This window comes from Papaver somniferum, chromosome 7 (genome assembly GCF_003573695.1).
Source record: "Papaver somniferum cultivar HN1 chromosome 7, ASM357369v1, whole genome shotgun sequence".
Taxonomy (NCBI): Eukaryota; Viridiplantae; Streptophyta; class Magnoliopsida; order Ranunculales; family Papaveraceae; genus Papaver; species Papaver somniferum.
The window spans coordinates 254,825,646-254,842,795 of NC_039364.1; the positions used below are offsets into that span (position 1 = coordinate 254,825,646).

A 17,150-nucleotide genomic window follows, 5' to 3' on the forward strand; every position below is an offset into this window, starting at 1 on the left:
GTCGTTTCTGACATTACTTTCTTGCGAAGTACTAGGCTACGTTTTTATAGTCTTCAATAGATCAATCAATAATGAGGGACAACTCTTCTCCAAATAAGCAAACCCATCAGACTTCGTAACCTCTACGCATAAAACATTCGATGGGTAAGAAAATAATTTTTGACCAGAAACTGAACAATCACACTTGTACTCATTGTGAAATATAACACTTACCTCCCAAATTTTCGGGTTTAGCTGCAAAGTCCAGACACACAGTTTTCAGTTGCAGGCATTGGTATTGTTCTGCTAGAGCCAGCGTTGTTGCCACGGTATTTGCAGTTATTTCTACACATAATTTTTCCTCACACATTGATCTCAATCGAGGAAGATCAAAACGATCTGCTGCATCTAACAGATGTTGCATAATTGCAGTTGAAGTGCAAAACGAATCTGAATCGGAAAGTTCACGTGTCTCAGGAAGTTCATCTCACTACAAAAACAACAACATCGCCTGCAATGCATTATATAATAATTTATAAGGCAGCGGCACTAGTAAATATATTGAGGTAAAACATAGATGCTACTGTAGTTCTGAATCTATAGCATGACAACCTGATGGTGAACTCTCAAAAGCCTTACCTTAAAGGAAAACGGATCATGGCTACTATATCCATGTCTGGATTACCCACTAATCCGAAAAACATAGCTCTGAATACGGGAGATCGAGCTGCAAGAATCGACTTATGGGCTCTGAAAAATTCATTTCCAACCTGAAACGTAACATCGGAACCAAGTTCAGATTCCAACAAACCCTTGAGATTCTGAACCATGTCTGATGGAGGTACGGGAATAACAGCATGAACTTGCACTATTTCAATTGTACAATGAATGCTAAGACAATCATCCTTGAGGTAACTTGACGCCTCAAACTCCGTGATCTTCATATACGGCCGACGTCCCCTGAAATTAATTCATTTAGAAACGTCATTTAAGCACTAGAAAGTCCACAGTAAATAAAATAAAAAAAAGGAAGATGTTGGCGGTGGAAAATATCAGTCTGATTCTCCATCTCCACTAAATCAATCAGAGGGATTCAAATTATTGCAAATACAATAAGACCCAACATTCGAAGAAACTTTAGTGAGCAGGGTGCTGGGATGCTAATTGTTTACTCCTTAATAATTGTCTCCCCCTAAAATTCAAGAAGCAGATAGAGAAACCGGAAAACAACATACGTACCATAAGCAGCCTTTTTTGTTAAACGTTTTTGAAGATTTAGAACTGCCACCAGGACTATGAATCCCTTTTCCGGTTTGGTCCAGTAATTTAAATTCATACAATGCCTTAACTTCTTTAGGGCTTACTAACTTAATCTACACGGATACGTACTCCTCGCAAGATTTAGAATGGCCATGTGGATAAAAAACTATAACCCAGTCATGAGCACCAACTGTGAATCTGTAGGGACAAAGTATCGCATAGGTTATCAAGTGTGTGAGATTCATATAAGGTCGTCCGATAATGTCGCACGGTGGATTCGAAATAAAAAGGGAAATATGAAATAAAAGAAATATGAGCTGTCATCCACTAGGTAATATCCTATGTAAAGAGAAAAGAGGAGACAGAAATGGCATTATTATTATTAGTATTATCTCCTCCTTCTTCCTCCATAAAAACTGGAGCTCCAAATATTCATTAATGGAGTCTCAATTGTAATCCATATGTAATTTCTACAATCATAGTGAAACCTAACCCGTGGATGTAGATCACATTGATCGAATCACGTAAATTTTATGTCCAATTTACAATTTTAGCACTTTAATCTTTATTTTGATTGTGAAATAGGTTTAGATCTAGGAATAGTTAATGGGGTGTGTTGTAGGATTTCCTGCAACTACATTTTTCGCGCTAGAAACACTACCTGATCTTGTTTGGTTCAAGAAAATTTAGAAAAATTGGCTACTGTTGGTGTTGAATTCCACTGGATCTATAAATTTTGAGAGGAAAAGTGGAAGTTTCAATGGATAAATTGTGTCTTCAAGCGGCAAACATCTGACAGCAGGTTTTGAAGAAACAGGCAGAAGCAAACATCAAAGTAGTCTATATCGATATTCAAAGATTTACAAACAACAAACCTTGCTTTACAAGCTCAATTGTCATATTTCGAAACTATGAAAATATCAAAATTTTCGATCGATTAGGGGTTTTTCCAAGGAGCGAAGTTGATGAATTGTAGGCTATATTTCACCTCATTATTGTGTATTGCTAACTGAAATCGTTCTGTTGTTTAGAGGGAAACTATCGTGCAAAGCAGGAAAATTCAAGGAAAAAAACTAAAGAGTGCGACAAATTTGCACAAGAGAACTCGACTCAACAGTTTGGAGAAATTTACAGGCAAAGAAGTTATCATAGGAGAAATTTTTACCGCTGGCTTAGGCAATAAGACTTCATGCGAGGAAAATCTCAAAGACAATGCAACCCAGAAGTGATGATGTAGCTTCAGAATAAAGGAAAAAAAGCTTAAACAAAGGAAAGGAAGGACAAATAAAATCAAGAATGTTAGAGTGATATTTTAGCTCTTACGTGATTCTGTTTTGCAGCCTTATCAATCAGTTCAGCGCGAAGGAAATAAGAAGAAAAGATGGTGTGCGATGAAAACATTCAAAACTAAAGAAGTGTGTAAGAGCGATATTTGAGGACGACTAAATCAAAAACAGCCCAAGAACCTAAACCCAGTGTGAAGAGATCATCGTTAATCAACGTCTCAGGCAAAATACATGTATGCGAAGAGATCATATTCACGTACGAGAAGAAAACAACCCAACAGACCCAATAGCCGCAACAACGTTATCAATGAAATAAAGAAACGATAGTCAAACGAGAGACATGAAAAGAACTTCAACATAGCAGATCTAGAATCAACCATGCGAAAGATCAAAGTTCGTCAAGCAAATATAACAGCACAACCTCAAGTCTCGGTGAACATGATCGACTAGCAATACAAGAATATACTAAAAAAATCTATAAAGCTTATAACGAGACAAAAAGTGAAACAAGGTGACAATATGAGGAAGACACCTTCCTATTGCAAGGACGATCAAAGCTTACATTAAAGCCGACCACAGGTTCGCTAAGAATATTTCTATACATAGGAATATTCTTTTGGGCATGTAATAATTGTGTTAATTATAGAATACTGCTAAACGATGTCGGTTATCATTTTTGGGATTATTTCCTTTATATTTCTTCTTTGATGGACGGTCGAGATCTAATGACATAACTAAAACCCTAGGAACTTGGTCCTCTCTCTACCTATGAAAGGGAAACAATAACCATTACTATTGTATCCAAGGATTTCACTCATTACGGCGAAGGTCAAGAGAGAGAAACCATGACCTCCACAAGGTATTACACTGCTACACAGATGATGGGTATCGTAATACTGATTAGTGCTATCAGGTATTCTTCATTAACAATTCTTACATATTTTATCTTGTGATTATCATGAAGTTCAACGATCCTAATAAACGATCTATAAATTAAAACTTATAGTTGGCATCTAGAGCTTGTGTTTAGAACTCATGATCGTTCGCTAATCATATGCAATAATAAAATGAAATTGGGTTTGATATTTTTTTTCCTTCTGTGAACATAATCGTTCCTATGGAATTGCATTACTTTTCGCATCCAACTATCATGACTCATATCATGCTCAAACTTCATGTTCATGTGTGATATTCTATTATCTCATCAAAAGCAAATCAATTGAAAATCATGGTATACTGTACAATTTAAGATCATGTGGCCGTTATCGTTTATGATTTTCTTTTATATTACTCTCTCTTAATTTTGGATGAATATATATTTCAACATTAATAACCTACTTAATTTTGGAGTAAAATATATTTTAATTTAGTACTAATGTCCTACCCTTTATTTCATGTAAATAAATTAAGATTTCTTGCTTGATGAGTTTATTTTTGGCCTAATGGTTTTATTTTTGCCATGTAAATAAAAGAAAAATCATTGTAAAAATATTATTTTTAAAATAATGGTATATAATGAGCATATGAGGTAATAATGAACGTAATAATGATGATAAATGAAATGGAATAATGTCGACATCATGTAGTCATAAACATGCAGAATTGTTCCACTAAAGTCCATATATTCTACTTGCCTTGTATGTGAAAGGAAGGTAAATTGGAGATATGATATAAATGAGAAAATATTTATTAGACATTATATCTTTATGGCATGAATCAATAAGTGCTCCAAAGCAAATGAAGATAAACAATATATTTTCATAACGTGAATGGTTATTAGGACATTAAAAAAAATTGGAAACATTAATATTTTCTTGTTGGCATGTATACGTGTTACTTAATATTAAGATAACGAGACAGTATTAACTTTAAAACTTGAAAACAATTTTTATTGTAAATTAACTTACGCTTTCGCTTTATCGAAACACTAAAACGATTTTTTTTATCGAGTTTCATTATAAATTTTATGATCAAAACTATTTTTTGACACCATTATATTTGTGTGTACATTATGATATGGTTTGTGTGCTTGTGCTTTATGGTATAGTTTCTCTCAGATTATTGTTTTTCTTTAAATTTTATTGCATTATACTTAAAATTATTAAGGACTCTTTAGTTATCACCACAGTGATACTAGAGTGTTATATCTCAGTATAATCATAATGTTATTATAAGCATGAATTGCAAACTGTAAAGTGTAGGTTTTGCAGTTATCGACATCATGTGATAATGATATTATTTTAGTTGATTGGCTATCACCACAGTGATGTCAAATCACTTTTGGTCATGATCACAATTTTGTCAAATGCTTGTAATCTTGCTTTTCTTACATATATCAGAACAACATTTACCCACAGGAAATTGGAGTTCACATATTTAAGAAAACATTGAATGATATGATTGTTGATCATACATTATGGATATGAACTGATTTGAATCTTGAAGGTGTTTTGTGTCATTATTTTTCACTTTTCTCCCAATGTTGATGATAATTTCATTCTACGTATAAAATTATCGTGCTTAAGATTCTTAGGTCATAATTCTTTAGTTATCACCACAGTGATACTAGAGTGTTTTATCTTAGCAATAATAATTTTATTGTAAGCACGAATACGCCAAGCCTTAAAGGCAAGGTTTAGTAGTTATTATGGCATTATTTTTGAGTTGTTTGGCTATCACCACAGTGATGTCAAATAATTTTTCCAGTCATAATCGTTATCATGTCAAGTGCTTATAATATTGTTTTTCTTAAATGTATTACAACAACAATTACCCAAAGGTAATTTGAGTTCACATGTTGAAGTGTACAATATCTGATCATACATTATGGTAATTAAATAATCAACACATGATTTTACGTTATTTCTTAAAAGTGCATAAAAGAAAATTTACATAAATTAACTCATTATCGAGTTGAATAACCTATTACGAATTTTTCATATTTTCATGAATATTTTTATGTTGTCCAAAACTTATTGCATCCTCTATGAAATTGAGGTTTTATTTTTGATATATTTCTCCATATTTCTGAAAATGATATTCATTGACTATTTAACACCTTTCATATTAATTCATCATATATCCCCTATTTATCATGATCTTTAAGTTTGTATCATATTTAAATGAGCGATGAATCAAAGAATTTTTCTTCAACGAAATTTCATTATTAAATTATATTTATAGACTTGCTTCATGCTCGATTTTGGTTTAAGAAAAAAAGTTCATTATGTTTGGATATTTTTCGATTATAGGGTGTTGATATTTTTTTACAATTTATGTATGGCATGCTTTTGAATAAATGTTCGTGATTGATGTTTTAGGGTTACTCATATTGTTTATAATCGACTAATTTATGATCAGATCAAGTATGTCCATATCATTGAGTGGGATGTGCAATATCACAAGAAAAGTTAGTGTGATATTTGCAATTGTACATGTTTGCTGGATAGTTTAGTTATCACCACAGTGATGCTTCTTATCGTAAGTGTTGTATATTTTGAGTCCTCTTAGTTTGATTTAACGATTAGAACAATGCTGCTCACAGTAGTTTTGGTTCAATTTAAACAAGCATTAAGGTTATCTAAATGTTTCATATACATGTGAAATAATAGCCACCCACAGGTGACTAACTCCATTATTAGGTTGAATATTAGAATTATTGAGTTTGTTAATACATGATAGGACGAGATTTCCCACAGGTGATTCTAGTATGGTATTAAACAAACATAATGTTGTGTATGAGAAGGTAAAATATGTACTAATGTTTTTCATGTCTCACATTGTTCCTTGATAAGGTTTTACCCACAGGAGAATCTTATTGAAGGTATGTAACTATTGTAAGCTTAATTGTCATTTATCTCTATTATAAATTTCAGCTTTTGTTCTTATTAATTGTAGATTATGATTATTTTGTAGACTTTTAATGGTCCAATTTTTGGAAGATAAAATTGTTTATCACCTAATGATTTTTCGTTACTGTATGTAATCTATCGATTGCATTATGAATCTCAATCCATGGATGTTTTATCGAACATTCATTATTGAAATTGAGAGGCAATTATAGTAAAGTGAAAATAATAAGTCTGAAAAGGTGGTGAATATTGTGAAAGGTATGACAAAACAGGATAATATCCTAAATCTTTTGCATAGTATCTTAAAAGTTTGGAATTGTTGCTCAATACACAAGCCAACTTATCCTTGGCATAATGGTGTATAAAAGGCTAAATATACTTTTATGAAAATGGTTAGAAGCATGATGAGCCATGCATAATGTCTATACATTTGTGAATGTTTGTTCTTTCTACAACTGTGTAATTTAAATAGATTTCCAGTAAAGCATCTTCAAAGACACACTTTGGACTAGAAAAGATGGAAACCTAGTTTAAGTCACCTTTAAGTCATGGTTGTTCAGTTGGAGGTGAGGGCTTACATTCCAAAGAATGAAAATTGGATTTGGAAACTATTATTGGTTCATTGGTTTTCCTAAATAATCCAAATGGTATTCTTAAACATTCTAGCCGAAGTATAAGACTTATTGAAACCGAAAGTATAAATTCGTTAATGATGGCATAATCAGTGGGAGTACGTGGATATATCTGTTCAAGAAATCATGATAATGATCCCTTTATTTAAGATTTCTACAGATATTGTGAATCTTCTCATTATCAGAATGTTAGATAATGAAAGACCACAAATTACTGATCCAATACTCCATAATATAACTACTGCCAATTAAGAATTTTTTTGATAACAACATGAACCAGCATTAAGAAAGTCTCAACAGAGATTGAAAGAAAGTTATTCATGTTGTTTCAGTGATTTTATTACAAGAATTTATTACATTTTGAAATGGAATGGCAAAGACTCGGTTTCCGATTCACAAATATTATGGGTAATAATTTTGATTAATGGATTTATGCTATGTGAGAAAAATCATTGGTTGACTGTCAAGTCTCGGATATTGTTTAATTGCTCGAGAGGCACAAATCAGTTGTATGAAAGTGGGTCTTTCTGACCTAATACGACTGTAATAGCAATTTTAAACGGTATAAAACAAGACTTATTGCCAAAGATTTTACTCTAAAACGATGCACTGATTATAAATAAGTTTTTCTCTCGTGTCAAAGAAAGACCTATTCAGAATTATCATAGTATTATTAGTAGCTCAGTATGACCTAAGAGTTGCATAATTAAATGTGAAAATAGCCTTTATTAATGATAAATTTTAGTCTACAAATTTTAAAATCAAAGTATGAAATTTAAGCAGCTCCCATAATGGTATATGAAATTCAACAAAACTATAAATGTTTCAAGTTTTGGATGAAATTATTACAGATTTATGCATATACCTCAAGATCAGTGGGAGAAATTCATACTCTTGGTTTTGTATGTTAAGACATACTACCTACGAGTAGTGATCTTTACTTTATGCGTATCTCTATATTTTTTGAAATAAAGGATATCAATGAAGCTTACCATGTGATAGTAATATCATATGAATTACTAAAGCTCTCATATAACGCATACATCGAATACTCAAGGAATTTTGAGATAATAACATATTTAACAAATTTTATTTCATGTTGGATAGAAGATATAAATTTAATCTTCATTACGTCATAATTCTGATATGAAACTTATAACCAGTTGTTGATATGTTAACTAAATGCCTAAAGAATCGAAGAACAAATTACAGGAAAGCTATCAAGAATTTTGAGATACTATTTTAACTTATGTCTTATAATTAGTTAACAAACCCAATAAGAGTTGATTGGGTTTCAGACTTCAATGTTTGTGGATGTGTGGATTCTATAAAGGAAGAATCCATTAATACTAGTCCCACAATTGAGTTTGAATATTTATGACAACAAAACTTAGAGAATTAAAGTTTATTTGTACATTACTGAAATTTATCGTCTTAGCTTTGCAGCATCAAAGCACGATATGATACAAAAGGAACAAAACACATGAACCTTGAGTATATATGCGTGAATTAAGCAATTCAGAAACAATAGTTGTTCATGTATCACTAAAGCACAATTGCATTCGGAGTTGCAATTAATGAACAATTACCTTTTAAGACCTCTTAAGAAAAGATTAAAATCTTAGGTCTGTGGGAGTAATTGATTAATGAATCAACTAATTTATGTGCTTCATTTTGAACACTTATTGAGCTCTTACTAATGTCATTCTGAATTATTTATGTATCCATGTTTTGTATACATTTATGTGAATGGATGAATGTAAACAGAAATTGTCTTTCTTTTGAAGACATCAGTGGACCATTATGATATCCCAACTTAAGGCCTAATTAAGTAAGTTATTTGTGTTGTGGTGCATGGAAGGGGACATGTTGATAACAGGACAACGTGCAACCGCCATGACTCGCATAAGTGATTTACTTGGTTGAGGTATTATGTTTGAACCATTAAATTTTATTTAGCAATTATGCGTGCCTATGTTTTTCTACGATTAACTGTTAAATAATTATCACATGGACCAGTGGGAGAATGTAAGAATATTTCTATACATAGGAATATTCCTTTGGGCCATGTAATAATTGTGTTAATTATAGAATATTGCTAAACTATGTCGGTTACCATTTCTGGGATTATTTCTTTTATATCTCTTCTTTGATGGACGGTCGAGATCTAATGACATAACTAAAACCCTAGTAACTTGGTCCTCTCTCTACCAATGAAAGGGAAACAATAACCATTACTATTGTATCCAAGGATTTCACTCATTACGTCGAAGGTCAAGAGAGAGAAACCATGACCTCCACAAGGTATTACACTTCTACAAATATGATGGGTATCGTAATACTGATTAGCACTATCACGTATTCTTCATTAACAATTCTTACATATTTTATCTTGTGATTATCATGAAGTTCAACGATCCTAATAAACTATATATAAATTAAAACTTATAAGTAGCAGATGCAGTAGCAAGGAATTTCGTACAGAGAAAGGAAGGAAATCAAGTGACTGCAAACCCCAACGGAAAAAGAAAGTAATAAAGCCGCAGAGATGAAAGAATGTAACAAACCAGGAAGAAATTCAAATTCAAATCGCAGATAGAAGGGGCATGAAGAGAAGACGTGTTAATATCCTAAAGATAATCATCAAGCAAGGGAGCAGTACGCGATAAACACGCACAGATGATAATGATGTACTTTCTTTAACACTTTACCAATATAGTAAAAGACACACATTAAACGCATAGATGATGATGATGTGTTGAGATCACATCTACATGAATTACCATGATAAAGGCAACACAACCAACATGGTTGGATAAGCATCTACTTAAACCTACAGACAGAACAGAGCATCAACCGGCATTACCAGCAGCAGGAAAAGAGATATTGGAGAGTACTTATGCGAAGGAATCACGTATCAGCTGTGACCAAATGAGTAGTCATCAGAGCTCATATCTATAAACATACGAAGGCTACATTCACCTAGGAACAGTACTGGATGTTGCGATATATTCACACAAGACAATTCGAGTTAACACAGTATGATAGCAGCTACTTCAAAGGAGATGAAATACCAGCCAGGCGTTCGTGCGATAAAATAAAGTATCCCATAAAGCTATAGGCGAAGAAAAATATAAGACAACAACATCAGGCGAACAGATTCGCACAAGAAAAGATATATAAGCAAAGAGATTGGGAAGGAAAGTAGAGAGAGGAGCAAATCCGAACTGCAGGTTAAAAAGACGCACAAGACAAACAAACCTAACGGACGTATATAAGCAAGGGCGTAAAAAATTCATGGCAAGAACAGTTTGAAGTCAAATACCCATTAATCTGCAGTTAAAAGACAAGACTCAGAGATGATCTGATTTTATAAATCAAAAGAAACAGGAGAGGAAGAAAAAGAGCACGAAGACAAACATTATACAAAGGACGAAAACAAATGAATAAGTTATGCGAATTTCATCACATCAACACAAACAGAAGCCAACACAGATGGTCATGAACAAAGGGAAGGTGTTTAATGCCACGCGATCAATCCCCACCCAACTCATATTTTTCACATAATTTTTTCCAGAACAGCAAAGACCGAATATAAAGCGTTGTGCGTTTATTTCGCACAACAGCAGTGGCACAGTTGGTCACTACAGAAGATAACGAGTTCAGTTTTATGGGTTCGAATCCCTCATGAAGCTTATTTTTTCGAAAATTTTTGAACAGAAAAGGGACGAAGTTATAATCAAACAAAGTCGTTGAACATGATGTAGCACAATTGGTTTGGATAGAAGTTAATGAGTTTCAGAACGTGTGATCGATTCCCACATAATACATGCCAAATTTTTCGCATTCGCACAGAGGAGGTCAAGTTTAAACAAGTGTGCATTCATTTCGCACAGAAGAAGATGCACAGATGGTTAATCAACTAATATACAAGCCACAGATCCAGAGTTCAAATCCTACCTCCTACACATATTCAAAAATTAAGACCTTATAATAAGACCTTAATAAAAGGCACCAGAAATGATATTTATTATCAGATTGGCTAGGAATCCGAATGTGGCGTGCAACCTAGTTCGCATACATGCAAGAGGCAAAAGAATATATACAAGTAAGACCTATTGCACGTCATAGTCGGAGAACCTAGAAGGCATGACTCAAGGAAAGGCTACACCGACCCCGGAACTTGAGTCATGGAGATTTGGGGTGAGAAAAACGATGATGCCCATCCGGGAGAGGTACCTTAAATTTTCAGTCTAAGGTAATAATCTTAGATTGAGAGACTAAGGTGAGAAAGTCTCTCCCAAGGAGTGCAGAAACTCGATCAGGGCGTCGAAGTAAACGGTTGAGTCAAGAGTGCCCGGGGCGTCTGGAGCGTACATTGCCACACTTGACAAGTCCTGACTATGATGCACTCGATCCGAAGATACCCCACTTAGGGTGCGGTCTTGTAACCACAAAACCTCATCGGTGGTGAGATACGAGACTGCGAAATCTACTGATTGTTGATACCGGATGGGAAGAGCCATAATCTTAACCCGATAGAGGTAAGCTTCCCTGAAGGGGAAACCATGGGAAGATAAGGACGACACCCTCCATTAGGGAGCTGAATTGTGTCAAAAGACGACAATGTTACGGGGCTTTTACTCACGGGAGTACTTAGGCCTGTCGCATAGAGATATCCTGAAGAGGCAATAATACAAGAGATGATAAGGCAAGATCAGTGGGTCGTTGCATGAAAGTGTAAAGACTGCATGCGATTTTGCCGCCCGCCCAAATAGAGGCGACAATAAGACCACACTAGACACACATAGACCTATATATAATGATGATTATATTATTATTATGCAATTCTAATCGTGCAGGAATAAGGAAAAAGAAGCAACAATATAATGCGATACGATGAACTAAAGATGGACAAAAAACAAAGGTAAGTAACTCAACATTATATATACATTACATGAAAGCATCGCATAAGCATTACATGGCATAAGCATCGCATAAGCATTACATGGCATAAGCATCGCATACACATTTCATCGCATAAGTGTTTTTGCTCAATTATTTCGCATAAGCAATTTGAAGTCATTATACAAAAGAAAGACGTGAAGATTAATTCGCTCATTCAACACTTTTTTAAGGGTTCTTCCCTCATAGATAAAGAACAGAGGCAACCATGGATTATCAAGAAAACATTTTTTGTTCTTTAACTTCTCGGTCAGAATCATTTCCAAAGAAGACAGAAGACGTTCATTCATGAATAACAAAAATTCTTACCAACAATGGAGTAAGAGAAATAGAAGACATGCAATAGAAATCAACCACAACAATTTCGCATGATTGACAACAACATAAAATCACATGAAAGATAACATAGCATGAGGAAGAGAACATGGAGCAATAGTTTCGCACGATTGATTCGCAATACCTCTTATACTTCTTCAAAAAACTTCATACTTCTTATATTTCTTCAAAGATACTTCATACTTCGCATACTTCAAGAAATGATACTTCGTATATACTTTTTAAAGCTTCGGAACTTCACCAAAGAATAGAGGCAAGTACGTACTTTTCAAATCCAGTATTCTTTCGCGTAGTTCCTTCAACAACAAAGATCAAAGACTACTCCAACATCACGCATCTCGCACCAACAACTACAACAAGGTGGATTTTTCCTTAAAGATCGCTCTTCAAGCGATATTCAAGAAAAAAGAGGCAAAATATAGGGGCAAAGTGTCGCATAGGTTATCAAGTGTGTGAGTTTCATATAAGGTTGTACGATAATGTCGCACGGTGGATCTGAAATAAAAGGAAATATGAAATAAAAGGAAATATGAGATGTCATCCACTAGGTAATATCCTATATAAAGAGAAAGGCAGGAGAGAGAAAGAGAATTATTATTATTAGTATTATCTCCTCCTTCTTGCTCCATAAAAACTAGAGCTCCAAATACTCATTAATGGAGTCTCAATTGTAATCCATATGTAATTTCTACAATCATAATGAAATTTAACCCCGTGGATGTAGATCACATTGATCGAACCACGTAAATTTTGTATCCAATTTACAATTTTAGCACTTTAATCTTTATTTTGATTGTGAAACAGATTTAGATCTTGAAATAGTTAATGGGGTGTGTTGTAGGATTTCCTGCAACTACAGAATCTGTCACTAATCATGGATTTACCAAATCCCAATGTTCCCTTTTCTACAAAATATCCTTTTATCTGAAACTCGTGTACACCTTTCACAGTTTTATAAATCAATTGGGACGACGACATCTCGTCATTAGTATTAGACTTTGAAATTACTCTAGGCCTCTCTGACGAGGATGTGGTGATCCTTAGATTCTTAAAAAAACTTAGAACACCCATAAGCAAGAAACAGAGAAAAGCTAGTAAACAGAGGGAGATTTGGGGAGAAAATTGAATATTCATTAGTTACCTCCTCCTTTTAGAGGAAAACTAAATAAAGTCTTCTGTTCCTATCAAAACTCAGTTACCTGCCTATAAGATATCTTTAGTTTGGTACCCAGTCTCATTAAATCCTAAAAGATATAGACAGTCACAGAATTTTCCACCGGACGACCTGCCTTACCCATTTTATGAAACACCAAGTTACTCGGAGACCCTTCTTAAAATCCAACTACAGAGATATGTATGCAGTGAAGCCTATCATACGAACACCCACTCTTCTTATTTTTTAGTGAAGCCTATCATACGAACACCCACTCTACTTCTTTTTTTTGATTGGGTTTGTTTCTTTATTTTACAGAAAATGGGTCATTTGTCCAAAAAAATTTCAAACATGGTTCAAATGGACAAGAAAAAATTAGTATGGGTGAAATGGACAAAAGAAAAATAGTAAGGATGAAACTGGATTCATGGCGGCTTAAATTTAAAAAATAGCAAGGATGAAACTGGATGCATCCTCATATAAACTAAAAATAAGAAAAAATATTTGAAAATGGGTAGGATGAAACTGGTTACATCCCGGCTATTTTTATATTTTTGTCCATTTGAACAGTATCTTTTTTAATTTTTGTCCATTTAAACAGTATCAAAATGTACCAGTCATTTTCACCCAGGAAATGTTGATTTTTGTCTTTTTAACCAATTTTGTGTTTATTTTATTGGTTTTGTAAGATACAAGAAAATTCTACTAAGTTTAAGTACTCTTTAGTTATGGATTGGGTTCGCCCGTTTTTGGTGAAGGAAAATTCTTTGGCTGGAGGAGCATTAGGATTCAAGTGTCAGCTGTTGAATGTGAGTATTATTTTTTTGATCTGTATGTTGAATGTGACTAACATGACGCTAAGTTTATTTCTTTCTTTATGCGTTTTTTGATCGGTACGACTCACCACTCTCATAGGCCAGAGATACTTACCATTTATGAACAGCTGACTTGCTAAATTTCAAGATATGACTAACCATTCTCACAGGCAATAAACACATCAAAAAATCACTTAAAAACAAAGTTAAACATGTCATAAATCTGAGGTAGGTCGTAGGCGTTGGTGTTGCAGATACGCAAAATTACTCTCACAGTTGTAGTGTTGTACATTGTTGTTGTTGTTTTGACATTCCTTTCTTGCAAGTACTAGGCTACATTTTTATCCACCACTACACTAGTCTTCAGCAGATCAACCAATGATGAGGGACAACTGTTCTCCAAATATGCAAACCCATCAGATTTCATAAACTCTACATGTAAAACATTTAATTGGTTAGAAAACAATTTTTTGACCCGAAAATGAACAGACATAGTTGGTACTCATGAAACTTAACACTCACCTTCCAAATTTTTGGCTTTAGCTACGAAGTTCAGACAAAAAGTTTTCAGTTGCAGGCATTGGTGTTGTTCTGCTAGGCCCAGTGTTGTTGCCACAGTATTTACTGTAATTCCTTCACATAATTTTTCCTCACACATAAGTCTTAAACGAGCTAGATCAAAACGATCTGCTGCAGCTAACAGATGTTGCATTAGTATAGTTGAAGTGGAAAGAGAGTCTGAATCAGAATTTTCATGTAACTCGGGAAGTTCATCTGAGTATAAAAACAGCAACATGGCCTGCATCACATCATCAAATAATGTATAAGATAGCGGCAATGGTAAATTTATACATGTAGGTAAAAAATAGGTGCTACTTTATCTTCTAATCTACAGCATGACAACACAATAGAGAATTGTCAAAATCCTTACCTTAAAAGCAAAGGGATCAAACTCTTCAATGGCTACTGTTTCCATGTCTGGATTACCCACTGATCCAAAAAACATAGCTCTGAATACCGGAGATCGAGCTGCAAGAATCAACTTATGGGCTCTGAAGAATTCATTGCCAACCTGAAACGTGACATCAAAACCAATTCCAGATTCCAGCAAATCCTGGAGATTTTGAATCATATCTGATGGAGGTATAGTGATAACATAATGTTTGTCCTCTTCAACACGAGCTTGTACTACTTCAACTGTACAATGAATGCTAAGACAATCATCCTTGAGATAACTTGACGTCTCCAACTCCGACCTCTTCATATACTCCATGCACCCCCTGGAATTAATCAGTATAGAAACGTCAATTTTAGTGTCTTGATATAGAAAACTAACCTAATTTTCATTCTACTGGCTGCTTAGACAAATAAATCGTCCATGCAACGCAAATAGGCTTTGCAACACAATTTAAATGCCTAAATAAATCGCTTATGCAATGCAAAGAGGCTTTGTAATAAACAGCTTAAACTACCCATAAAACAACCAAAGGATTCAACGTAATGCAAGAATCATATATATAGGAGGAATTGGACAACCACGTACGTACCATGAGTCATCGTTGTTATAAGTTTTCGGAGATATAGAACGGGCACGAATACCATGAATCCCATTTCCGGTTTGGTCAAGTAATTTAAGTTCACACAACGCCTTCACTTCTTTTTTAGGGCTTACTAACCCAAGGAACAAGGATATGTACTCCTCGCAAGATTCCGAATAACCTTCTGGATAAAACACTACAACCCAGTCATAACCACCAACTGTGAATTCCCGACTAGTCATGGACTCACCAACTCCTATTCCCTTTGCTAGAGAATATCCTTTAATATTAAACTCATGAGTAGGGGTGCACATACCCTACCCATACCCGCCAATCCTACCCTATCCGTCAATGTTTTAACCGTATCCTATCTTACAAATTATTTGGCGGGTAGGGTGACGGTTAAAAGATTTCTTACCCACCGTTAAATGGGTAGGGTGACGGGTAAAGCTCGAAATTATCCTACCCTACCCGCTTACCCTCTTTATATTTAGAAGACAAAATAACCCTTCCAATGTTTTTTTCTCCTGCACATTTTTTCGTTGTTTTTAAAGATATCAGGGGTAAAATATAAAGACCCTTTTGTTCATCTATCTTCAGAGAACTCAACCCCAAATCGAACCATTCACCACAAACTCGTTCTGCTTCTTCTCTTCATTCTCGAGAAAATCCCACAGATCCAACCTCTGCTATCACAATCAAAGACTAATCCCAACCTCTTCTCCAAATTAAAACCCATGTATCCGATCTAACAGAAAACCCCTCTTTTGTAACCCTAGATTTAGGTTATTTGTTCCTAAAACCAAACTCTCATCAAAGTTTAGTTTACTTATTCATATTCATACACAAACACCTATCATCATCGATTTAAAAACCTAATCATAATTGCATCTTTGAATCAAACCCCATCTCAGAATTAGAACCACAATCCTTTAACATCCCCTAATTTTTGTAACCCTAGATACAGTTCATTATTCTCCTGAAATTGAAGCAAACCCTCATCTCATACTCGATATAGCTGAAAGTACAAGAAGAAGACTTCACCAGGTATAAACCCAATTTTTTTTTACTTTTTTTTTTATTTTTTTATTATCATTGCATAATTTTATTTTGTTGTTATTGCTTGAATCCGTAAAGATTTTGAAAATTTTCCTTTTGTTTGATGTACTTGATGGAGTCATAAAGCATGGATTTTATTTGATTTCAGCTTCGGTTCTATTTTATATCTCCATGGTTTCTTGAATTCAAACTCCCCAAATACTGAAATCGATTTATTGATGTTGTTGTTGTTACCTCCGAATCTAGTAATTCTTGGCGTGTTAAAACTAGTGTTTG

The 17,150-nt window shown here is 34.2% G+C and overlaps 1 protein-coding gene across 1 annotated transcript; it reads right to left on the minus strand.

The window, feature by feature from the left end:
* Positions 1-614: 614 nt before the first annotated feature.
* On the minus strand, positions 615-16,057 carry LOC113296382 (BTB/POZ and MATH domain-containing protein 3-like). The gene is made up of 6 exons (XM_026544692.1): positions 15,825-16,057; positions 15,209-15,557; positions 14,800-15,076; positions 14,615-14,709; positions 1,219-1,352; positions 615-939 (listed from the first exon to the last, which is right to left on the minus strand). Exons 1-6 carry the CDS (start codon positions 16,055-16,057, stop codon positions 615-617), a joined length of 1,413 nt encoding a protein of 470 aa, XP_026400477.1.
* Positions 16,058-17,150: the final 1,093 nt, after the last annotated feature.

What these genes read in the sequence shown, in the direction of transcription:
- LOC113296382 (XM_026544692.1), bottom strand. Translation starts at nt 16,057, where the DNA reads ATGACTAGTCGGGAATTCACAGTTGGTGGTTATGACTGGGTTGTAGTG. An exon ending in TAAAGCCAAAAATTTGGAAG is followed by an intron (nt 14,710 to 14,799) that starts GTGAGTGTTAAG and finishes TTTTACATGTAG; the next exon opens with AGTTTATGAAATCTGATGGG. An exon ending in AACAAAAAAGGCTGCTTATG is followed by an intron (nt 940 to 1,218) that starts GTACGTATGTTG and finishes AATTAATTTCAG; the next exon opens with GGGACGTCGGCCGTATATGA.